General features: G+C 29.8%; 2 protein-coding genes across 3 annotated transcripts; both read right to left on the reverse strand.

The window, feature by feature from the left end:
• Positions 1-1,920: 1,920 nt before the first annotated feature.
• LOC124839826 (vacuolar fusion protein MON1 homolog) lies at positions 1,921-7,609 on the reverse strand. 2 transcript variants are annotated; one of them, XM_047315758.2, is made up of 14 exons: positions 7,215-7,609; positions 6,253-6,332; positions 6,075-6,146; positions 5,904-5,943; positions 5,271-5,372; positions 4,957-5,078; positions 4,620-4,752; positions 4,456-4,547; positions 3,902-3,983; positions 3,739-3,803; positions 3,276-3,566; positions 3,083-3,174; positions 2,652-2,716; positions 1,921-2,093 (listed from the first exon to the last, which is right to left on the reverse strand). In XM_047315758.2, the coding sequence occupies exons 1-14, from the start codon at positions 7,524-7,526 to the stop codon at positions 1,998-2,000; spliced, it is 1,644 nt and encodes a 547-aa protein (XP_047171714.1). In that variant the 5' UTR covers positions 7,527-7,609; the 3' UTR covers positions 1,921-1,997. The 2 variants fall into 2 exon arrangements, with proteins under 2 accessions (XP_047171714.1, XP_047171726.1); XM_047315770.2 differs by lacking the exon at positions 7,215-7,609 and adding an exon at positions 6,538-7,206 and having other exon boundaries at positions 6,253-6,337.
• A 12,313-nt stretch (positions 7,610-19,922) lies between these two features.
• Positions 19,923-20,703, reverse strand: LOC124839847 (protein S40-4). Its single transcript, XM_047315781.2, has one exon. The coding sequence runs from the start codon at positions 20,594-20,596 to the stop codon at positions 20,135-20,137; it is 462 nt and encodes a 153-aa protein (XP_047171737.1). The 5' UTR covers positions 20,597-20,703; the 3' UTR covers positions 19,923-20,134.
• Between the last annotated feature and the right edge of the window lie 6,381 nt (positions 20,704-27,084).

Raw genomic sequence — 27,084 nt, forward strand, 5'->3', positions numbered from 1 at the left:
ATTAATGAATCAAATATATAACATTCAATGAGTTTTATATACAAGGAGATGAATTATGTAAAGAGAAGATTAAGTGAAATTTTAACTATTAAAAAATAAAAAATCTAAACTTTTCTTCTTTCAAAATTTAACAACTTATTTGTGAAATTATTTTTAATATAACAGTTCGTATTAGGTGTAGCAAAGATATTTAGAAAATAACTTATGCAAGATCAGATAATCAACTTCATATACATTTGCAAACACTGTCTATTATCCCAATACTCAGTTTCACTATAAACTTAATTTTAGACTTTGATAGCTATAAGATGAAAAAGTGGTCGTTTACGTGCACGAGAAGATTGATTAAGAATGTTGCCAAATTAAAAAAAATGATAATTTACAAATTGTTAATTTTCATTGTGCTAGAAATTTTATCAGATGCGAATGTAGGAAAGCACTGTTTCCTAAAAAATGGTGAAAGATGTTTATGGATGAAAGTCAAAAATTGAAGAGGTTTGTTCTCTTAGTTTTAAGATTGACTAATAGCTTTTCTGGATGCAAGTATAAATAGAATTCATTTGAAATGATAATCTTAAGTTATTTATAATTGTCTTTATCTGATTTATATATTTACTGATATTTCATATCAAATTATAGGTTCATACAAATAAGAAAAAAAAAGGTGAACAATTAGATTTATGCCATTCATAACTTAAAGTTGAAAAATAAACAAATTAGAAAAATTTTTATTCTTCCATCTTATAATAAGTTAGATGATTAATGAATAATTGAACAAAAGAGATTATGTTGTTGAGATTGAACAAGTCCAATGTACATGCGATCTAGGAAATATTCACTTAGAATAATAAAATATCCAACTTAAAATACATTTGATCTTTGAGAAAATAACTTTTGAAGTTCATCCGAAAAAAAATAATGGTAACATTATAAAGATGGTGGCCATATCATCGAAGATGGAATGTAAAAACCGACATTTTATAACCATTCCATTTTTATAACTTTATAATTTATGTTTTGTAATATTTATATAAACTTATTTATTAGAAACTTTATATAATTATTATTCATTACTATAGTTATTTTAATATTACAAATTTATTCTAACTATTTCACTTAATTATACTATTAAAATATTAAATAAATGTTTTTTATATAAATTTATTTATTTTTACGGAACTGTCCCCATTTATGTAAATTCTAGACTGATAATTTATCCACATAATTTGCAATGCACACAATCATCTTGCTCAAATCTTCAATCAATAAAAATAAAAAAAACAAATGAATTATCGTCAGTCTAGACTCTCATCTTTAAATAGAATCATATCATAACATTTTATGAAAATGAGCTTTATGGAACATCATCCCTTAAATAGTAGCCTACTGGAATTAAACCATCACACCAATCAAACCTTTGTATAAAGAACAATAATATGATTAATACCATAACAAATTTATACACGCAATTCACATCTACTATCTCTCTCTCTCTCTCTGTCTTTTTTTTTTAGTACAATATTTTCTCTAACTACTATATTATCCTTGAAAACTAGTTGTCAATATCAAAATTTTTATTTTCCATCAATAAACTATGTAAGCAACATTCAAGCGAAGAAAAAAGATATTTTAAGTATCCAAAACTTCAATTTATGCACCTTAACTATAGTAGAAATCAAATGAAGAAAAACAATTTTAAGTGTCCGAGTTTATTTTAACTTGTGCAAAACTTCAATTTATCTAACCTTATTCTCTTCTCTTATAAGTAAACGTAAATAAATTTATTCAAATAAATATAAATGTAATAAAACTAATGGCGTTTGGAAAAATTTACAACCGAGCAGCAGTTCCGCTGTAAGCACTGACATACTAATAATATAATTTTCCATCAAAGAATTTCCTAATAGAAGACAATGGGGAAAAGAGGAAATAATAAATTCTATAGAACTTTTATTAAACGAACATTCTCATACACGTTTACAGTATTTGATAGAAAATCACCACGAAAAGGGACTAACTCCTAGCAAAAATATTTCATTTTCCACATCTTTTACCCATTGACACACCCGATTGCAAGTCTTTATTGCCAAGGCCTGCGTATCTCAGTGTGCAAAAATAGTCAGGCTTTATCCAACCAGAGTAACAAAATAAATACCACCATTCCCCAAACAAATTTGAACCTTCAATATACTCCCTAAAGTATCATCCTCTCTCCTGAACAGTTCTTATAATAAGATTATACTAGTACCTAAAGAATTGGGTATCCTCAATTTAGTCCCTAGATTGATATATTTTACTCTTTGAGAGGGACTAATTCCAAGATTCTTTCAATATTTAAGGGACCATGAAGCATGGTATCTAATACTTTAGAAACAACTCACATAACTTCCTTAGTTTAAGGTCTATTTAGGGGAGAGAGTGATAATTTAGACACCAAATTGAAGGTTAATTCCCAAAGTAATGGACCGGAGGAATTTTTACCAACTGTTGCAATCTAAACATGAAATACTTTTTTGCAGATTTTCATTGAATGTAAATTATGAATATACAGTTGGCCGGTGATAGAAACTATAGTAGGTAGAGAACCTTGACCTTTTTGTATAACAATAATTGAGATTTGCGAAATGTTGTAGGCAAGAAAAAAAAAATACCTTGTCTGCAAGGGGATCAAATGCAGCATAAAGCTCAAAATCCTGTGTTACCCAACAAAGCAGTACTGCCAAAAAAAAATATCCAACAAGTCTGATCACTGTCTGTTCGACAAAGCATCCAAATGAAATAGCACAACTATATCTCAATGCATTTCATTAGCAGATTTGACTTTTCACAGCACAACAAAATTTATAGATTGGCTTATCTATTATTCGTTTTAATCTCTATTTGCATCTCACAGAAAATAAGGAGTTCGCTCATCAATAGAACCACTCCATTTGAAACATCCAGGACTAAAACCACGGGGATATGCCACAAAAATGACTTTGATCAACCCCCCCTTCTTCCCCACAAGAAGAAAATCACAGTTGAATTTCAAAAAAAAAAATATTGCAGACCCTTCTACAGAGCAAAACAAAAAAATAGTTACCGTAGTTTTCATCCCTTCTAAACTGGGTTTTGTGTGGCCCAAGTCCTTTATCATGCATGGATGCAAAAAGTTTTTGGTAAGCTCTATACAATCTGCAACAATGGAGGCAAGTTATACTGCTGACAATAACAATTAGGCAATAAAAAAAGACACAGCTACCCAAAAACCAGAGATGTGTCCACAAAATCACTACCTTTTCTGCTGCTTAGGAGTATTAATAGGCGATGAGAACTCTGAGGATATATATTGATCTAGAAAAATGCTACGATATATGAAATGCCACAACCCAGCAGCACCACCAATGCCACAATCAGGTTCTCTTAATCTTTCAGGAGAATCTGATGGAAGCCTATGCTGACCTAAACGTGAAGATCCTGAATAAGGTAAGGGAGGAAGATCCTCCACACGCATCCCACCATCTACCAAGGATCTCTGAGCTTCACTGAGGACATTTGACTTCACAAGGACAGTTTCAATACTAATCCTGTGAATTGGCAAACAAATTTCTGAGCTATGAACGCAAGACATATTGCTACATAGAGAATGGGGATCTCTTTGCTATGAACCATCATCTGTTTTCCTCTTTTTAGTTTTATTCAAAATTAGAATCACGGATCCTATAATAACAGCAGTCAGACCATTAAACTATCATTTACCTACAATCCTTAAGATGGTAAAATGCATCAGAACTCGTGGTCAGCAACATCAAATACGTATCATCCTGCCAAATATTTACATGTCACGATCTGTGTGAACTCTTTCATTTATAAGATGAAAATCATACAGCAAATTTTAGTGCAATCAAATCCAACAACTCACATAAAAAAAGTGGATATAAGCGTACAAAAATGCCAAAGCATTGTATCGTGGCAAGCAAACAGGAGAAAATGCTTCTGAAGTCCTGCATATTCATATCCCAATAAATTTTAAAAAAAATGTAAAAAGGTAACATTGACAAAGGAATTGATTTGCAAAACATTTGCTATTAATTAATTGCTGCACATTGTAGAGCATTGCAGAATATTTGTTATTATTCATGCAGATTCCTTGGTTACAGATATTGCATGATTGTACAACTATAATTATATAATTATCTCCATAATTGGTAGCAAAAACATTTATTAAAAAATATTGTATCATCACTAATTAATGAAGAATTCTCAAGAGGAGAATACAGATTTGATTTGCATCTTCTCTAAGTCTAATAACCATAAAGCAAAAGAAGTTTTACCGTTTGAGTCAAGGTAGACTGAATAAATACAAAACTACGCCGTCAAACAGAAACTAGAAAGTCTACATTAAATAAAAACTATACTATCAAAAAATCTTTGAAATGATGGCTGAAAGATAAAAGTAGTTTCAGTTTTACTTGCCTAAAGGACTCAGATGACATAACAAAGTTGGTCAAGAGCAGCATATCATCTGGATGAAGAGAGGCTTTCTGAGCACCAACTAGACTGATTACCTGCCTTCAACCTTTAATGAATTATTTTATCATGTTATGTTAGCATGTAAATAGACAAATTCAGTGTTGAACCTTATGTCTGCACATCAGAATTGCAAACAGAACACCAGAATCAATAACGTCTTGCAAGATGGCACTAGCAGCTTGCCTTGTTGCATATGCAAGAGGCAGACAAGTATAGGCATGAAGAAATGTAGCCGGGTTCCTGAAACAATCAGATGAAGAACAATATTCACCATCAAAAAATAAAATTATTGAGAGATGTATATAACCCTTACTCCCCCAACCACCAAAGAAATTCATAGAAATATACATAAAAAGCACCAAAAATCCCTCTCTAATCTTATAGAAATCTTTTAACATTTCTACAACTAAAAGGCAAAAATGTGTTCAGAGCAGAGAAACAAACCAACTAAAAGAGTGGACTAGTGAAGAGAAAACAAGGTCTGTTCCACCAAGCAAGGGTGTCATATCAAACTTTGGATTCTTCTCAAAACATCTGTTTACTGACTTTGTTAGTATAACAATAATCTGCATACATAACAATAATAGAGATGCATCATATAACCGCTGCAACCTAACTAGTCTATTTCAATGACATAAAACAGACACAATTACTAAGTTCAGAAACACAAAAGCTGAAGAAAAAGGAAGCAAGCAAACAATAAATCCACTTTTCCATTGGGCACATAAGCATCCAACTCAAGTCCAACACAATTATACCTGGCCATGAAAAAGCTCCAACTGTCCCCTTAGTGACTCATAGGGTTCTTCCGTGCAGCTGATGCAGACCAAGTAAATTGGTCCTTTTACAAGAAAAACCACCTGTAGCATAAATTCAAACAAGATTTCACAATACAATCGTTTTATTGGTAAAAGATAAAAGCCTCTTCCCCCTAAACACTAATAACATAAGGTGAGCAGCTCATTAATCAAAAAGAAAAAAAAATATGGGCATGCTTGGATTAACCTCTCTATAAGCCCTTATAGGAAAAAAAAATAAGAAAAAAAAATGACATTAGTTTCTCCAGAAGCAGAAAATAGCTTACGCACAAACTAATTTGTAGAAGTTCTCTCAAATAGCCTCTTTAAACTTTCATTTATATAACTTACATATAAGATAATTTTAGCTTATCGAGAATTTAATTTCATTTTTTATTCTTATTCAGAAGTGCTTATGGAAAGTTTGTCCAAACGTATCTTACATCCTGTGTCTGTAACTTACACTTCAAAGCTCAGAAAGGATTAAGATATCATTGTGCTTAACATAGTATTTATTAGGCTTGAAAGTAATATCTAAATGAAATTATACTTATGAGAAAAAAACTTTTACAAGAGATAACTGTATGATCAAACCTGATGCTTTCCGGCCCTCACCAATTTCACATGATCACCCCTGAAAACATAATAGAGCTGTTAGAAAAATCACTCAAATTATATTCAGTTGAGACTGGACTGTAGTTAGGAACACTGCTGTAATTAGAAACTATTGGGCTATAATTGTCAGAACAAAGACAGCTATAATACCCATTTTCCACAAAGGAAATGATTGCTTGCAAAGTTGCCGAAAAACCAGCAAGCTTGTGTTCGTCTCCGTACCTGAGACAAGAAATCGAGGAATGGGATGTGAAGTTCTGAGCCAGCAATCCTAGAAAGAGAAATGAACAGCAATTTAGGGGAGTTTGTTAAGCTGAGAAACACTAACCTAGAATATATTGGTTTGCCAGAATGACTGAGAACAAAAAAATGCTTCTTCCTTCTCCTCCATGAAATGGAAGCATCATCCTGCACTTTATTCATCAATCAAACAGAATATGATATTACAGCCTTTACCAGAATCTTCGCTGTAGTGCCGTCATTTTAAAGAATCCATATCGGAAAAACTAAGTTCTTAATCAGAACTGCCAACTAGCTCAAAATATCCACAAGATTTTATTGAAATTCAAAAGCAATGCTTGAAACCAAAATATTATTTAGTCAAGATTGTTACCCATATTACCGCACAATTTTGTCATCGTATTAATTTATACTCGAGCATTTAATTTTGACTTGCAACCAGAATCGTAACTACGACAGCAAATGCTCAGCGGCCAACCCCCTTTCCCTGGCCAGAATTTCACGCTTGTGATTCTACAACACTGATCATTTCCCCACAGTTTCTATTTATGTAATAAACTCAAAATCACGATCATCATTGAGTCAGTACGATAATTAAATTGAGAATTAAAATAAAAAACTGTCTTTGAACAAACCCTATACCACATTGCAGCATTTAATCTCCACCGATGAAATCTAAGGAATAAAAACAACTGAAAACAAAAGGAAGTCCAGTTTCAAATTTATCACTCTTCTGTTCTAAATGCGCTAATAGAATTTTGAAATCACTCTTTAAACACTAGTTCATCATAGTGAGTAATGGCACAGGAAGCACGAAAGAACAATCAGTATGCGCACAAAAAGATCCTAAGAAACAGGTTTCGAAATTATTCACTAGATACGCCTAATTTGCATTACGCCGAGATCAATAGCAACGGTCACGCAACTCTACATGAACCTGTAATCTAATCTTAGATCAATAATCGGTTAAGTGTAATTGTTCATGAGAGTGAGTGTGCGAAGGACGTTATGATGAAGTAGGAAAGAATTTAGCGAGAAAGGTATATATACCTCATCGCTGTGTCGTTTTCCGGGAAGCCGAGAGGAGTGAGAGAGAGGTTGGGGATCGTCGATGGTGATCTCCTGAATTTCGTTATGAAGGACCTCTTCGACCTGGGAGACAATTGTGGCGGTGCTGCTACCCTGCTCGGCGGCGTAACCGCTGCTAGTAGGGCTAGAGGGATCAGAGGAGTGTCGGACGGCGGATCCATTGGGTTGTTGAAGCTCCGATGGTTCCGCGTCGAAGAGGCTCGGTGAGAGGGGAGGCAGGTTGAGCCGGATAGGAGGCTCAGGGTCATGCGCCGATGAACTCGTCTCGCTCATCGCAATTCAAAGAAGACACAGAGAGAGAGAGAGAGAGAGAGAGAGAGAGAGAGAGAGAGATGGTGTTTGTTGCGTGCTTAGGAGGAGATGAGTGAGTCTGAGTAGACGCGTCCAGGGTGCAACCCGCCACGCAGTACAATATGTGGGCTGGCATAGTACGTTTCGCAAGGCCCAACTCTGCAATTTGCCACAGACAGCTTGTTCCTGCACCCCATTAAACTTCTCCATGCACCCCTATATAAAAAAAAAATATACATTTTTTTCCGATTATATAACTTATAAGTCATTTTTTCTAAAACAAATAGCTCTAGAATTACACAACTCATAAGTCATTTAAATTATAAAATAAAAAATAACTTCCAAAAATTAAGAGAATTAAGAAAAAGATAATTTTGAATTGTTTATTTTGAAAAGATTAAACCCCTTTAGTTGTTCCTATTTATGTGAATTTTTTTCAGTTTGATCTCCATTTTTCTAAAATCCCCAATTGAATCCTAAAAAATACTAATTTGAATCAATTGAGCCCATTGCCGTTAATTTGGCTTAACAGGGTTAAGTTTTTGCTGAGATTGGAAGTTGACGTGTCAATTTTTTTTAAACGTGACATTCGCATACCTTTGTACGTGGAATATATTATTAAAAAGAAAATTATGAAAATTGAAACCCAAAGGTTCATCGTCTTCCTCAAACATCGACATCGTCTTCCTCAGACATCGAGCTATCTTTCGTTGGCATTTTATCAGAGAAAAAGAAAATGAAAGATGACCGGGGCTTGAATGAGTTTTCGCGTTTGGAATCGGGGTTGAAATTGGGTTTCCTGATTGTTGCGATTTTGGGTGTTCTCTTAAATCTTTTCTACAGTTTTGGGTCTCACGAATTGGGGGTTATGGTTTGCAATTTGTTCTTGCAAATTGGGGTTTTTGATCTTGTTTAGGAATTATCTTCTAGGTGCTATATTCTTGTTTTCTCAAATTGTGTTTTGGGGTCAGAGTTCTGCTTCTTGTGTTCTTGATCTCGTAAGTTTCATTTGAGTTGATGATCGAGATTTTGGGATTATGGCTTTCAGGTTCTGTTTTGGAATTGGGGTTCCAATTTTGTGATAACAACAATTATTCTAGATATTAAAGCACGATTTGGAGAAGCCAAGCGATGGCTCAAGACCGGTTGGAATGTTAAGCACCTGGAAGAAAGAGGTTTGAGATGGATCGAGACTGGTGTTGCCAGGGGGAACAACGACATCAATTGGGGCAACCAAACCACCAGGCGAAACAACGGACTTGCAGTGTTGGGTGGTGTTTCAATGACGGTGAGTGAGGTTGATGAAGATGTTCGCAAATTAGTGGTGAAATCAAACTCGGGACAGCGTTGCGATTCGCGTTCAAGGGTTCTGCTGGAGAAGATGAAGATGGTTGCTGGAATGTTATAAATTGATTGCGTAACGGCAGCACAAGGTGGTCTTGCAGCGGCGACGCTGGTGTTGGGTGATGGCGAGGTTGGGGCAAGGCGGTAGGGTGGATGACGACGGCCTAGGGTTGCCCATGGTGCTGACGGCGACACAAGCACATTCCTCTTAGCATGCCACGTTTACAAAAATTGACACGTCAATCTCCAACCTCAGCAAAAACTTAACCCCGTTAAGTCAAATTAACGGCAGGTAGGACTGGGCAAAGTTAACTTAAAATACTTAAACTATAGTTAATCCATACTTTTTTAAACTTAAAAAACTAATAATACAGTTAACTAAAAACTAATTAAACTAATTAATAATACATTCTAAAAATACTGAACTATTTTACATTCAGTGCAGTTAACTACAGTTTAGGTTTATATTTGTTTTCCCAATCACGGCTTCATTTGCTTTCTGCCTTACATCCCGTTCATCCCACTCACTCGCTGCTGCTGTTGAAGGTTGTCATTGTTGAAGGTTGTCGTCGACGTTACCGTTGTTGAAGGTTCGCCACCGTCGAGGTTACCGTTGTCGAAGGTTTACCGTCGTCGAAGGCTTTGCCGCACTCTGTCATCGCCGAACTGTCGAAGGTTCTTCCACCATCGTCGAAGATTCTGAGAACACTTTTCCTTTAACTGGAAAAGAGAAGCAAATCTGGAACCCTAAGGTACGAATGTTTTTCCTGTTGTTCAAACATTTTTGAAATGTATTCTTAGTTGTTCAAACATTTTATTAGACATCTTGTAACGATTGCTTGTACGTTGAGAGATAATAAGGGTGTTCTTGTTTTCTTTCTTTAACTTCTTTCAATACGATTTGCTCTAGTAAACTCATTTTTCTCTTCCAGTGTCATATCTAGCATGCCAATAATTTGTCCTTGAATTTTTTCGAAATCAGGATTTTCTGTAATATTTGCTATGATCACTCTCTTGAACAACTTTTCTTTAGCTTTCTTAGCAATTTCTTTAACTAAAAAGGTCTTACCCATACCAGAACGCCCATAAACTCCAATCATATCTACTGTTGAGTCTTCCAATGATTTCATAATCATCTCCAATGTTCTAGTTTTAGATGCAAAGCTCACATAACCACTGTTTGAAATAGCATAATCATGGGATGGGTATTCTTGATACGAAACTATGTGAAATTTCTTTTCCCAAAGTCCATCTTCTATGGTTTTATCTACCATCTTTGTAGCTTTTCTACCAAGCTGATACCTCAAATGGAAGTTATTTGGAAGGAAACCAATTGAGCATATTTTCTTTTCATGACATTCATCATCAATATAACTTAGTGTCTTGGAAAAGGGCCAATTTTTGTTGAAAAGCAGTGCCACAGTATTATGGTACTGTATTTGCATTTTATCCCAATTGTATTGTCAATGTCAACAACACTACTAAGTTCAAAGTTCTCGCTAAAGTTTGATACCCTATGAATATAAAGAACAATCTTATAACTTTTATTCATTATTTTCCTTTTATCAAAACATATTGTAGATCACATTCAATTTTTGTTAAAATAGGGGATAATCTAAATTAGTTTTTGTCCTCCGTTCTGTGTCTTGAAATTGAATTTAGTTTCTGAATTTGTATTCTGAATCTGGATTTTTTTCTATCTGTCTTTGCTTTGTTTACACTTTTGGAAAGCATTGGTGGCATATTCTCCAGAATTTGAAAACCAATAATAATGGTGCAATAACTTGCCAACTGATTTAGTAAATCTGGGTTTGTAGAGTAATTTTTGTGCTCAAGCATTGTTGTCATCTTTGCTTTCCCAAAAGCAGGTTTCTCACCTCAAACTCTTTTCTAAGCCACCCTTTTGATTTCTCTTCACAAAAAGATCCATGGCGTGTTTGGAAACTCATCAAAAAGTTAAAAAAAAGTTAAAAAAAAAAAGAAAAAAGCACGTTTAGAAACGCGAAAACTGTAACAATTATAGATTAACTTTGTGCTATTCTAATTCTACATGCAGTGTTTGGTTCTGTACGAGATAGAAATGTGGATTGGATTCCTTGCTTTTTTATCCCGAAGCATGTGAATAATCACATTTATATTTGTTATTCCATGGTTAGCATTATGGTTGTGTCGGTCTTATTCCATCTTTATTGTTTTATCAGAAAGCATTTGTCTGTCTCTGTCCCCATCCTTTTTCATCTGTGTGTGTAGGTTTTTCCCAAGCAAGTATAACAGAGAGATAAAGTGTTTGAAGATGGAGGTGGAGACTCTGTTGATGGAGATCATACAAAGCAAAAAAGACTGTGTGGAGATCGGAAGAAGCAACTCTTATGAGAAAGAAAACTCTTATGTTTAGCTTTAATTGAGAACTGTAATTATCTGTAATTGAAAACTGTTTTCAGTATCATTTAGCTTTAATTCTAAACTGTTTTCACAAAACAGTTTACTGAACTGTATTGCAGTTAACTGAACTAAAAAAAAGTTCAGTTCAGTTTTTTTGAACTAGTTTTTAGTTAAGTTCAGTTTTTTTTGAACTATTTTATAGTTAATTGTAATGGGTTTATAGTACAGCGCAAATAGTGTAGTTTGTCCATCCTAACGGCAAGGATTCAATTGATTCAAATTAGCACTTTTTAAGATTTAATTGGAGATTTTAAAAAAAATGGAGATCAAACTGAAAAAAACCCACATAAATAGATGCAACTAAAGGATTTTAACCATTTGAAAATTATAGTTTTGAATGCTACAATTTGAAAGTTAAAAGTGACTATGACTTATGAATTATATTTTATACAATTTGAAATTCATTTTTTATTTTTGAATTTTACAGAATTGAAAATTTACTTTTGACTTTAAAAATAGCCATTGAATTAGGACATGAGAGTATCCGAAAATTTTGGCTTATTTAATGATTTAATTTTTATATATTTAGATAAATGAATTAATTTTATTTTTATATGGAATTTTTACAAATTCTAATATTTTTTAAATGTAATCAATTTAATTATTTTTACTTACGTTATTTGGGAGGAGTCACGCATAAAATTTGGAAAGTATGACATGTTAAACCGTTTCAAAGATATCATGTATCAAAATTTATAATAAATCACATGTAAACTAGGATATTCTCAATTAAAAAAATTCAAATTTGAATATGACACCTTTCAAACAATATTAACAAGAGATTCTAATAAATTAAAACTTAATTAAGTAAAAACAAATATAACACCCAAAATACATCATGTAACTAGATATATAAATTAAATTATTAATTAAATAAAAAAATATGAAAAAAATAAACTAGTTTAATACTTCTAAGTATTTTAACTATTTTATGAGAATTGGTTTATACTAAATAAATATGAGCTTAAAGATTTTACAATAAATATATATATATATATATATATATATATATATATATATATATATATATATATATATATATATAATAAAAATAATAATTTGTGTAAACACATGCACTACGTGTTTATGTTCATTTTTTATGACGATAAAAAATAATTATTTATTTTATAGATGATTGAGATGATTTTTATTTATTTAATTTTAACAATACTATCAAAAATTTTAAAATGGTTAAATTTCAAAAATAGAAAATTAAATAAAAAATGTCGCTTGAACAATGAAATTGGAAAACATATGGTCACAATAAAGGAATTTCTTTATATAACTGTACATATACTAAATACACTGAAATAATATGATGTGTTATTTTTTATGACAGGGTTACTTTAGAGATATAACTAAACAAATAACTATTTAATTCAAAAAAACTTTTTTATAGAATAAAATTAGAAAACAAATACATAGAGGTGACAAAACAAGACAATCTAACGTGTTTAGGTCCAAATCAACATATGAACACGATAGAGCAAATGACACAATGTGGAGGTAAACACGACACAAAATAACTAAAAAAATAACTATTTAATTAAAAAAAACTTTTACTTAAAGAATAAAATTAGAAAACAGATGCATAGAGGTGACAAAACAAGACAATCTAACGTGTTTAGGTCCAAATCAACATATGAACACATAAGAGCAAATGAACACAATGTAGAGGTAAAGACGAGTAGGGCAAAAAATAGGAAAAAGGGGAAACAAATCCACGCAAGTGAACAAACATGTTATGCCACTGAAAGAATGGTTACTCGCCGTCGTCATCGTTTTGGGTTTCGTCTCTGTCACCACTCACCTTCTTCCTTTGTGGGTCAAGTCAGTGCCTCTTTCACCTCTATTATGCATCCTTAACCTGAGAGCTCATGGAAGATGAGAGATGAACGAGAAATAGAAGGGTTACGAGCTGTTGCTGGCTACCTCAATTTTCATAATCTATAGCAGACTTATGTTACAAACCACATGTGCCAACTAACATAATTTATCACTTATGGTTATGGGGCACTATGCGGCATGTAACTCAACGGGATGACAGGCCAAACAAGCCGGGGTGATACAAGTTGATGGGTTGAAATTTTCAATCCAACTCGTTCCTTTTTAAAATTACTGACAGACTAACCTGTCGGTTTCAGTCCAGTCTCTTACCCTTAAAATTTGAATACTAAAAATAAATATCTTTATATATATATATATATATATATATATATATAATCTTTTTTTAAGAGCTTAGAAAATAATGTATACGAGTTTCATTATTTAAAAGTATACTATTTTTCTAAAACTTTTTTTCTTAGAGTCATTTACTCTCTCTTTAAGTCTTTTAACATAGTTCATATGTTTGAATATTATAGAGCGCTTGAATGACCACTAAGGTCAAATCTTCAAATCTATCCAATCAGTTTTTACACAAGAGTAAGATAGATTATGTTTTTTGCTTTAGTTTGTGTGTTTATCTATTTATTTGAACATTTCTCTCTTGTATGTGTCGTCTAAGTCTTCATTAGTCCTAACGAACATGTCATGATCATGTTTATGTGGTCTGTAAGAGTAGATTGAGTTATGAGTTGTTGGAGTTATCTTAACACTCTTAGAATAATTTGATTTTTTAACAATTAAAGTAAACTAACTACCACATATATAAAATTATTGATGTGTTTATAATATATAAGATGTTATTACAGTTATCTAGATACTACTGTTAACACTAAAATATAAATATATAACAATTATCCAGATATTATAACATCAATATATATATATATATATATATATATATATATATATATATATATATATATATATATATACTACTTTTTAAAAATTATATTAATTTGAATAGTATTGTAGAAAATATTTAAATGAAAATAATATGAAAATTATATAAGTATATTTAATGTATAACTGTTATCTTATTTAAGTTAACAAATTTAGGAATAATAGTAATGTCAATCTAAAATAAGTAAAAGCAATATAGAAGAATGCACTTCCAAAAATAAATGGTAAACAAAAATCAAACCAACCGTAAATAAAAATAACAATTATACAAAACAGTAACATCAATAATCCAATTTTTTAAAACTGACATGAAATATAATATACTCATAAAAACATAAAACATTAAAACTATTTGTTCACAAAATATGCTTTTCCAAATTTTTCAATTGCTTTAATAGTTTAGGAATCAAAATACAGAGTGTTCTCTAATAACTTAATCGCTCTTTATCTTAATGTTCATCTTCATGAAATTTAGCGATCTTCCAAGCTCCCAGTTATTCTGATGAATTGAAAATCATTTCCTGCATATATTTGGCAAACCCATTATTGATTGTTTATCAAACCTATGCTATCTTCTTGATTGCACCATCGGGAATTGTAGTTCCTCACTTCAACGAGAGTTTGATCTTTGAAGCCATGTGTTGTGACGATGAAGTAGTTGGGAAGTTTTCCTTTGCTTTGCACTTTCACATCATGCATGCTACAAACAAATCCTTACTAAAACAAAATTACGTTGTAAATAACAATGTACACAATACATATAAATTGTTGAAATTTGACAAATATACTCTAATAATGTTTATCTTAAATTACGGATGACAAATAAAGTCTTAGATATTGTTTGAAGTCATTTATTTTTTAAAATAAAATATTTGCATTAATTAAGTATGACATGATATGAGACTTAGTAATACTTAATTTTTTAATTAGATAAAAGAACGAGAATAAATACCTTTTGAACTATTAAAATATTCAGTTTATTTTCGTAATAAAGAGATGATAATATGTAACTTTAAAATTGTAAAAGTACTTAGTTTATTTGTGTTCGTATATTTTTTCTCTCTTTTCAATTGTTTGTTTTATTTTATATGCATAAAATATATTTTGACATCAAAAAATTTAATTACACATTTTATCTTTTAGGCAAGTGTGTAAAAACGATATATTTTTAATTTTAATAAATTAAATAGTTTTTTATTTTACATTTGATTATTTTTACATTTTTTAATCCTTTTAATTATTATTCTTCTACACGAGTATTTGACTTTTAATTTTAAGATTTAAACTTTTCATTTTATATAAAAAAACACTTTTTATTTTCTTTGATTTTTATTTTTATTTTATTTAAAAAACTTTTCTTTCGTTAAAATAATTTTTATTATTTTTCAATAATATATTTTTGTTATTTTTGTTCGTTCGATTTTGTTCAGTCATATATAAGATTATATATTAACATACTGATTAAATTAAATTTAGTTAAAAGTTTACATACTATATTTCACACAAAGCACTTGGTTTTCATTTATTTTACATTTGAATGGGAATATGCTAAGATATAGTGTAAGATCACTAACAAATACCCTTCAAATATATTTTATTAACAAAATACATAATTAATGTAAGAACATTACATAAATAAAATGCAACATCCCAAATTCTCATACTTATATATCATAAATGTTGTAACATTTATACAATCATCCATCGGGAATTATATAAAGGATTTCACACATTATACATATTTTTAAACTCAGATTTCAACTACAACACTCATAAACATAACTTGAACTTCTTCTCTATTATTCTTCGGCCTCTCTCTTCACTTGAACAGGCTCAGACGTCATCCTCTCATCTACTCCCTATAACACGTACGTTATACGATCTTCACACAAATATAAATTTTCTAGCACAAACACACACAAGTATGAGTGAGCTAATATACAAAAGACTATTCAAAATGAGGTATAATACTATTACTACACATAACTCATTCACAATAAAGTTATGTAAGATGCAAATCGTTATACTAGACTCTATTATCAAGATAGAACATTGATGGAAGTCTCGGGTGGTCGTGCACTTCTGATGACCTCTACTCCTCGTACAACAAAATCATGACCAAATACAATACTATATGTTATCCATAAGGTTAGTTCGTCAATACATATGGCCACAACTGAACATAGGATAAGACCTCCTGTCACTCTCACCACATAACACATCTTTCTCTACTTGAGACTGGAGAATTATTAAAGTATTAGGATGACCTCCACAACAGGACCCTCGACATCAAATTGTACACTAATGTCATGCCACTACAGAGTCTATCCACGAGACTCAAATCATGTTAAAATTCATCAATTTATACCATATCACTACAAAATTTATTCATGAGACTCATACCATGTTGAGATTCATCAATTCATATTCAACATAATAAAATGAATTCATTACAGATTTTTCATATCAATTAAGTATATTACATAATAATTTAAATATATATATATATATATATATATATATATATATATATATATATATATATAAAATCCAGTTTTTGGTATTTTATACAATATGAACTATGAACTATATGCAAAAGCACAAAATCTATGACAAATTTTTAGGTCATTTGGAGTTTTTGAATATACTCTTAAACAAATAACAACAACAACAACAACAAAATTCAACAAACAAGTTCTTCAAAACAAAACGAAAACTAACCTTCAAAAGGTCAATTTTTCAGAATAAAGTATTGCCACCAATGAAAGAGAAAGTAAAATACGTCTATGAAGGACAATACCACGAAAACAATCGGTCAAAACAAACGAAAATCATACCTAAAGTAGTTAACTAACATGCATTTGTATCAAATGAAAGAAAGATTACATATGATGGTCGTCAAACTTCGTTTGAGAAAAGTTTGAGCATAGAAGAGAGTATCGCGCTAAGATAAAGTGAATGAATTTTCAAACTCCCGCTCAAATTTTTATTGAATTCACTAACTTTTTGACTTCTAACTTTAGGGCATTCGATGTTTTATAATCTTTTGACGTCAAATTTTAGGAATTTGAAGTAATACGTAAGTACATTTTCACCTTCGCACAAACATTTTCACGAAATTTACCTAATAGGACGTCAGACTTCTCAATATTCAATGTCTTATAACAAATTGACGTCGAATTACAATCCTAAACGACTTCTAATAATTACATTTATTTATAAAAATGTCACTGGTCATTTTAAATCTTGACTAGTTGTTGTTGTACGTTGTTTTTATACCTGTATCATATATCATATATCATATATCATATTTTAAGGGATATGGTTTTTAATTTACAATTAGCTCAAAATTATATAATTTTATTTCTCATTTGCATTGGTGAAAAGTCTCGTACCTGTATTTATTACCAGTTCAGTTTATAAATAAAAGTATTCACATATAAAGTACTTTCTTTTAAAACACGGTTAAAATTAGATATAATTCAAACTATGTTTACAATTGTTCTTTCATAACCTATTGATAAGCACACCAATTTAATACAAACTTATGAGTTGAATTGAGGTAGTTAATTGACCTTGTATAACTAAAAGAAAATGTTTCGATATTATTCTACTCTTGATTTCGTGTATGTTAAATATGTTAAAGAGAGACTTATATTTTAATGTAATTTTAACTTTGGATGAATAAATCATTCATTTGACTGAACCTGTGCATACCAAGAAATTAAAAAATTCTTGTTTTTTACAATAATAAACAAACGAATTATATGTTAAAGAATGACAATATTATCCTTCGGTCAATGTTCCTAGATGTCAAAAATTAATTTAATCAGTCTTTATTTTATGATTAGACAGTTGGATTTGACTCTTTTAAAATGTGCAAATATAAGTAAATTAATTAATCATAAAAAATAATTTTTTTATTCTTGTTTATCCAGGTAATATAATTTTTTATTTATTTTGCTCATATTTTAATTTACAGCTAAATAAAGTGGACATTTCAGCATGTGAAACTTTTGAATTTTATTTGATGCGTGTGAAGACTTCAAAGGTTCAACAATGCAGTCTTTCTTTATTAAGTCAATTCTGGTGACTCTGTATAAAGCAAGTTGTATAACAACTCATTAAATAATTTTTTGACAATCATTAATGTCTCCTGTTACAACAGTATAAATATTACTCTAACTAAGGCTTTTATGATAATAATTAAAAATGAATAATGTATTTCTCTCATAAAATAATCAACAGCTACAAAATTAAGAATAAGTATGATAAAATACATTAAAAAAATCAATAACTATTGCTATACATGTTTTATACATCATATATCATATCATATTATACATTTATAGCTATAATTAATATTTATATTGCTCAAATTTATTGACACACTTTAAAATTATTCAGGTACTCCAAAAGTGCACTGCGTTTCAAAGCATTTACCATTTATTTTTTATAATTATTCTTGCTTTCTTTTACCAAAAAAATATAGCAACATAGATTTTTTTTCTCACTGATTATAATAAAATATATTAACATTGATTTCACTTTTCAAATTAATCACGAAAGATGGAGACTCGTCTATCTAGTTAGGTTTTTAAAACGCCCCTTTTGTTAAAAAATAAATAAATTTTTAATTTTTATATGTGATTTTTAAAAATAATTTATGAATATAATTAATTTAATTTTAAAGATTTATAAAATATGAAATAACAGGATCTTGCAAGAGCTTTGTGAACTTACAAAATAATAATTTAAAGAAAATGATGTATTTTAAAAGCAAAGATAAAGTATTTTGTTTATCTTTATAAAGTGATTGTTTAGTTATTATTCTATCATATAAAATCATGTCAACTAAAGTCTATTTTAAGGATAATTGTTACTCGAATTATAAAAATCATCCAGTACACAAATGACATTTTATATTAGGCAATTATTAAAAATAGTAAACAATTTTTTTATTTGTCATATATTATTTTAAATACATAAAATTAAACATTAAACATGTTTTAAAGTCAATAAATTATGCCTGAGATAAATTGTTGAATACAAAGTAAATGATAAAGTTTGGATTAAAAGCTTAAAAATTAATACAAAATATATAATAAATTGATTCTAGCTTATTCTCGTGTGTGTTAGCATCTTCTTTGGGTTTACACTTTTGGTTTGAAAGTAGGTTTAAAGTTAAAGTCTAATAGTAGGTAAGTTTGAAACTGTAGGAAATTTACCAAAGTAGCAAGCCAACAAAAGCAGTTATAGTGATTTTTTTAATACAATTTTTCAATATATACATGTAGTAATCAGTGGACCACAAACATATTTTTAATTATATTAATAACCATTAGTTAAGTTTAAATAAAATTAAAATTATTGTATGAAATATGACAATGCTATATATCTCTAAAAAATAGAATACCATAACTTTTTAATACTTTTAATTTTAATTAAATATCGCACTACTTTTATTAAATATTTTCCATGAAATTTTTTGAAAAAAATAGACTTGACCTATACAATTAATAATGGGAAATTTGAGCCGAAAATGTTGTTTTGATTAGTTAGGAGTCTCTGTCAACTGTCATAAAAAGAAGGGGTCATATCATATGCATAAGGCTTTGATAATTTTGGTCCCATACTTAACCCACTCACATCAATGAACCCCCAAAACCCAAACCCCACCAATCATTAAAAACTGCCACTTCCACAATGGCCCCACCAATTCACCATTTCGATTTCGTCGTTACCACAAAATATTCGGTCCAATCTCCACCCACCAAGAAACCTATGAATTTTAATTCAAAATAATAAACACAATAATTATAGTATTATTAAAAAACAAAAACTTCTCCCTGCAAATTAAAATCTCAAATTCCGATCTGGTACATATAGGTCACGATCCAAAAACAAAAAACTCCGCAAAATGATAAATCTCAGAAGATCTATGAACAAAACTCGTAACAGTAGTAAATCAGTAACAGTAATTAGCTTATGGTCCTATGATAAGGTTTCGTTTGATTCTAATCTTGGAATCCCGTTTTCGCCCAAATCGCGTTTCGAACCCTACTAAGATCGCGTCCTTTGAGCGTTCTCCCAACTCCTTCGTGCACTGACAAGGAAGCGATTCTCGTTTTCGCCAGAAACTCGTGCGGAGGCACTCTCCCTCCTCCTTCCTCCTCATCGCTTTGAGTTTCTTCATAGTCACAGTTCCTCCTGCGGTTCTGTCCGTACTCGTTGCCGAGGATCTTCGACCAGTCCGGCACGTTCACCGGCAGCGATCCCGAAGCACCGACACGGCCGACGGTAGCAGAGGAGTTACTGTGGAATCTGGAGGAGCGTACAGATTTGCAGAATTCCGAAGAGTTAGCGTTTGCAGAGTTGTAGAGATCAGATTCATCGAATTCAAAGGTGGAATCGGAGAGTGAATCTCTGTCTACGGCAGGGAGGAAACGATAGGTAGCTCTGCGAACGTTGGCGGCCATGAAAATGTAACTTCGGATAAAACTCGAACCGATACGATTCAGAGTTCGTTTGAACTACCAGGTTCTTCGCCACTGTACTGTGTAGGTTTCTTCCAAGCGCTTTTATAAAGGTTAGCTTGCCTTTGGAAAAAAAAGAAAAAAGAAAATTGTTGAGTTTTGTTTGCTTGCGTAAGCATTGTGGATAAGGCATGAGGGGAATGGGTGGGGAATTTACGAAAGTAGCCCGCATTGGAAATAATGGGGTGAATGTGAAAAAGTGAATTGAGGGTTACGAGAAGGATTGAAGAAAGTTGTCGCGGAGCGGGGTTCCACTCACCTGGGCGGGATAGAAAAAAGAGGACAGGGTGGTCCCATTTAGAGGATCGAGAAAGGGGACACGTGTGAAGCGTGGGAAGGGGAAGGAGCAGGATGACGATGGTAATGAATTGGGTTGGATTAAGTGCCCAACCCTTTCATATTTCCAGCTGACTACAACTGTATCTCAATTGTCCTCTCAAATGCAGACACCCATGACCACCTTGTTTATCCTTTCAAAGTTTTATATTATAACACGTATAATATATATAAAAGTCGTTCAAAATTTATAAGTTCATTTTGCATATTAAGGTTGATTTCAAATCTATTTTTAGGATGTTCTGAAGATGAATTTAAAAACGAGTGTAGAGATAAATTTACTCATTTATATTTAAATTGCATGAATTAATTTTTTAAACCCAATTTTATTAAGTTATTTAATATTTTAAATTTGTTTTTAATAATTTGAAACAGAAATATGTGACATAGGTATTATAATGTAGTTGGATAATTTGATATTTCAATTAATATAATAGTGTATTTTTCACCAATAATACATTATATTTTATTTCAACTAGATAAGAGATTAATATAACTTTTTATCTAAAATCTTAACAATAAATTAATGAAGATTAATCTTATATGGTGTTGTACTTTTTTTATTTCTATAAAATGTGACATTTAGACTTACATTTGGAATTCTAACCATTTTTCATGAGTCTCTTCTACATTGATACACTCCCCCTCCAACAAAGGACTATGGTTCTCCATCTCTCTTATAGCGGAAGTCTATTTTTATCCACAAGTACACCATGGTTTGCACTAAACATCTATTGCTCTCTTTCACAATTTATGATCAGACCATCGAACATCTCTTGCTCATCTTGTTGTCTGCCTTCGACTGCCTGCCAAGGACTTAACTTTTATCATAGAAAGACGTACTTGTCTGAGTTAGGTTACCAAAATTAACCATTGACTCTGATACCAATCATAAGAAGAGTAATATGTTATGTCGATCCTTCTTACATAAACAACTTAAATGCTATCATGAAAAGCGTTTAAAACATCAAATAAATCTAACAAAAATTAATTAAAATAACTAAATCACATATTTATAAAGTTGAGGAACTAAATTAAACCAAAATTTTGAATATGAACTATTTCCAATTTTCACCAAAAATCAAGGGACTAAAAATATATTTAACATCCGATTTTATTTTGTTTACTTGGTAGATTATTGGAATTAAAATTAATTAATGGCATAATGTTAATGACTTCCAATTGAGTTATATATTTTTCATGAGAATAGTTTAGCTAGTGTAGGGCATTAGCCTACGTTGTTTCCTAGATATGGTAGCAACTTGGGTTCATAGTAAAAAAAGCAGTTTAACATGTAACTTTAATTATTGATATGTTGAATATGTGCCAAACTTTTGATAGTGATTTGTAGAAGTCATATATAAGGTTATGTGAATATAATAAAATTGAAAGCATAAGCATCTCGTCCACCACTTTAGCTTGACAATTGAGACTCAATGAATCATAGCCCCCTTTTCACATTTTTCTAAAGCCATTTCCATTACTTTACTTTTAAATGCAAGTGAGTGCATTAAGAATGTCTTAACTAGCTGTCCAAAAAGAGTATAACCAAAATAATATTCCAACCACAATTTATATCCTTTTTTTTTTATATCGTGAGATTTGTATCTAAAGATCAATGACTATGCCTCTTTGTCACTTTTCTCTTTTTTATATTATAATTTCCTTACACCACCTTTTTTTTTTATTTCATTTAGTATTATATATCATGTTATATCAATTATGTTTGATTTCCTTATTTTATACAACTTCAAAAATAATTATAGTATCATTTTTTGTTTGTTTAAACTGTTATAGTATCTTTATTACACGTCAATTTAGCAATTTAGCTAATATATAGTTGTCAAAGAATTATTGTCAGTCATTCTAATACAAAACACGTTAAATTGGGTATTCATATAAGATAAAAAAATATGATCAAGTTACAGCTTAAATGATATTTTTCTCTAATAATTTTATATCAATCAAAATAATATAGAACAAGTTTTAATTAAATAGTTTTTTATTCGGTTCCTTGCATTGAAACAAAAATCGATTTTTTTTTGTGTAGTTTTAAAATGTTATGATTATAAATTTGAAAGATTAACAAAAAAAAAATCATAAATATCAAGGACAAAATTAGATGTCAAATAATTTGTAAACATTTTAAAGTTGGGTTTTTAGGTAAAAGACATTCAATATGTACTTAAATATTCATTTATATTTAACTACACTTAAGAAATCTTATTTTACTACGTATTTTTTATTCAACCACATCAACTAACTTAAATACAAAATTATATCTTTTTCATTCTCTCTTTTCTTTAATTCAATAAGTAAATGAAATAACTTATACAAGTAGAGAGATTAAAGTTTGCAATTTATATAGAATTGCAATACCTAACAAACATATTTAAGGTGCAATTAGATGAAGTATTTTAATTTTCTAAAAGTTAAAGATTCGCTATACTATTATATATATTGTTCCTTGTATAACAATACCATGTTATTTTTTAAGATATGATCGATATTAATTATTTTTTATGATATATTTACATATGGTCACACATGCTTTAATAATTTGTGTGCCACATCTAAATCAACTTTCAAAAGCTTGATAATCAATATGGTATGCTCTCACAAAGTGGATTTGGTATCTAATTATATTTATACCATATCAGAACTTTATTAAAAAATAATATTTTAAGGATACGAAATCGTAATGGGATTACGTTGAAAATTATGAGGAGGCATATTAACAATACTTTTTTTATAAAATCTAACCATTTTTAATTCTATAATTAACATTCTAAATGCATTATTAACATTATTCTTATGAAAAGGCTACAGACATCCTGAAAAACAAACACCATTATTCATTACCATCAAAACTCATGGGTTCTCTGTTTTATCAAGTGGAAGGACTACGAAGATTCCTCTAGAAAAACTATTTTAATAAGTCCAATTAAACAAAAAGTACACAATCTGTGAAAAAAAATGAAGCAATTAATTTTTAAATTAGCCAAGCAGGTTAATAAATAGTGAAAGAAGTATCTAAGAAAATAATTCAAACGAAAAAAAAAATAGCAGTTATAATATTTTCTTTGTTTTAATATGTTATGAGTGAAAAGTGTTTATTTATTATTGAGAAGGGAATTTAAATTTAATTCAACTTTGCCTGTGACACAAAAGGTAAGATAAATTTGTTTATCTAATGTAAGATTTCTAACAATTTTTTCATTTCAAGACATATAGTAAGACTGAATATGAATATTTATAAGTGTTCTTATATGCCATCGAATAATATTATAAATCAAACAAATACTAAATTTTGTTAATATATATATATATATATATATATATATATATATATATATATATATATATATATATATATAATTTTTTTTCCTTTAGTAGAAGAAGAGTCAGTTTGTTTGTAATTAATTTTTATTATGAGTGGTCATTTTTACTTTTTTTTTTCTTTTATTTACAACATTAAAATTTAAAAATCTGTGTAAGAAAACTGAATTGAATTACCATCTGGCCAATTTTGGTATTTTTTTTTGAAGTATGATATTCTGAAGCTGGTTAGAGAGATACTATGGGTGTTCTTGGTGTGGGATAGCTCTGATAGAGTTAAATAGATAGACTTAGTTTAATAAGCTATGCTGGTATGAATGATGGATTAAAGTTTGCAATTTATCTAATAATGATTGCTATATGCATTAATTTTCTTAATAGCTATGCCAAATTTGCATGTTGCAATCTAGCATGGTAAGTTTCCTTTATTGTCTATAGCTATGTCAATTTATGTAGAATTCATCATGATTTGCAGAGATACCCTTTTGGTATGTGTATTTTTGAAGGTTGTTAAAGAAGAGAAAAACACACTACTTCGCACCACTCCCATAGCATTACTAGAGAGAGTAGCTACGTTTTTGTACACATTTATTGCTTCTTGAAAGTTGAAATGGTCCCATATTGCTGTCACTACCACCATTCAAAATCATGAGCAACAAAGTTTTTCAAAAGTTGAATATGAATTAGTTTTATGGTCAAAAAATGTAATGGTTTTCAAGCATTTCGTACATTGGCTTAAACAAATTTGCACTTAAAATGAGAAAGTTATAAAATAACAGTAAGATGAGACATTTTAACGTTAATTTTGATACATAACAATAAAATAGTAATAAAAAAATAAATTTTTATATTTAAAAAAGAGAGTAAAAAATAAGAAATAATAATATTAAATGAATGTAAAAAATTTATATCTCAGAAAGTAATATTTTTTAAAGTTATATGTAAATCATCCGTCTAACATATTTATTTTATAAAGAAACAATAAATAGTTTATTTTAATATATCTAAAAGCTGAGTTTAATAGCATTATCTTTGGTCCATTCCACACCTTTCAAATGGGAGTTGTCATGTGTATGGGCAATCAAGCTATCCAACCTTATCATTCTAACTTAATTCTTCTACGTTTCCTTCTTTCCATTCTTATTTCGTTAGGTTTCTTGATTTCTTGATTATTGCCATGATTGGAAAACTTTATTTATAGGTATTCTAAAGAATATATTTTCTTATAACTTAGTATGAGATATATATTTTTATAAAATCAAAATTATACAGTGATATCTGAGAGTACACACATCACGAGCATGATGTTTTTATTTTTTGTATTAAAATTTGGGAAATTAAACATAGCGAGGTTAAAAGAAAAATATTTTAATGCATAATATTATTTTTCAACAAAATTCAAAGTTTCAGACAAATTATTCAAACAGAAGATAAAATATCAAAGACGTGGTCAACTGCATTATATCTTTTGCTTAATCTGTACATGTATACTCTGCTTTATTGATTAAAATTAAAAATTTCATAAATACTTCAATTAAAAGAAATTTTGCTGCTAAGATTAGTATTTTTTTTTCGACATCAACAGTGACTTTAAATAATATATGATTTCATGCAAAATGTTCATAAGACAAATGCAAGTTCAGTTAAAATAATTTTAATATATTATGTACAAGTCCAATCTTAGAATTTCGTTAAGGCGTGATTAAATCAATGTTGGGATAATCCTATTTTTAGTATAAATTCTATTTTCTTCTACACATGTACAATAATAAGAAAATAATTCTTTTCATGACATTACTATTATAGAGTTTTTATAGCTATATTTATATTTCGTCAATTATTTAAAAAATAGTGTGCGAATATAATTAGGAAAATAATAATTTTAATGAGAAACTATTTACATCAGCATTTTCCAACACAAATCACACAAATTTATTATTTAAAATTTATTTTCCAAGTTTCTCTTTAGATTTCTACAATAATTGTTCATACATCCATAGACTTAAGTCTACTATACAAATCCTAGTGGAGCGTATAATGCTTTTGTTATATCATAAATTCTTTTATAGTAAGTTTTTTTTTTCTTAATTTGTTTTATGAGAGGGGTTGCATAAGGTTAACATGTGAGATTTATAGGATAAAAATGAATAATTGTTAATCTGACGAAATATTTATAACATCGATTTCATGTATATATGTTTAATCTTCTTGTGTTAGAAATAAAGTTGAGGGTCTAATCTTACTTAAAACATGCTATAAAGGTAAGAAAACTATTTAAAGTTTTGATTGCACATTAAAGTGGATGATTTTGGATGGTGAACGTGACTTGGTCACAATGTCGAATTGAATTACTGAATTATATGTATAAAAAATGAAGTAGAATAATTTTGGACCAAATTGGCATGATTTATATACATAATTGTTAGTTGAACAAAACTCTTTTATTTGAAAATCTTATAAGTTCAAGAACAAAACTCTTGTATTAGTTATATTAAGTTATTTTCTAAATTATGTTTCTAAACCAGGAACAAATTCCGTCCTCTCAGATTTCTCATCTTCATCTTAAGCCAATAGCCACTAAATTTCCCTAAGTTTCCTCTTTTCCATTAGTTTTCAACGGCAAGCTTTACGATCACATGCGTATAAATGTAGTTTTCATGAATCAACAGTTTTCATGAATCGATAGTTTTCATCAATCAATAATTTTCATTAATCGATAGTTTTCATCAACAAAGTTTGGTTGAGTTTCGTATTAA

The sequence above is a fragment of the Vigna umbellata genome, chromosome 6, assembly GCF_029865625.1.
Source record: "Vigna umbellata cultivar VRB3 chromosome 6, Vumbellata_1.0, whole genome shotgun sequence".
NCBI lineage: Eukaryota > Viridiplantae > Streptophyta > Magnoliopsida > Fabales > Fabaceae > Vigna > Vigna umbellata.

What these genes read in the sequence shown, in the direction of transcription:
- LOC124839826 (XM_047315758.2), bottom strand. Translation starts at nt 7,526, where the DNA reads ATGAGCGAGACGAGTTCATCGGCGCATGACCCTGAGCCTCCTATCCGG. An exon ending in CTAGTCCACTCTTTTAGTTG is followed by an intron (nt 4,753 to 4,956) that starts GTTTGTTTCTCT and finishes TGATTGTTTCAG; the next exon opens with GAACCCGGCTACATTTCTTC. An exon ending in TACCATCTTAAGGATTGTAG is followed by an intron (nt 3,567 to 3,738) that starts GTAAATGATAGT and finishes GCCAATTCACAG; the next exon opens with GATTAGTATTGAAACTGTCC.
- LOC124839847 (XM_047315781.2), bottom strand. Translation starts at nt 20,596, where the DNA reads ATGGCCGCCAACGTTCGCAGAGCTACCTATCGTTTCCTCCCTGCCGTA.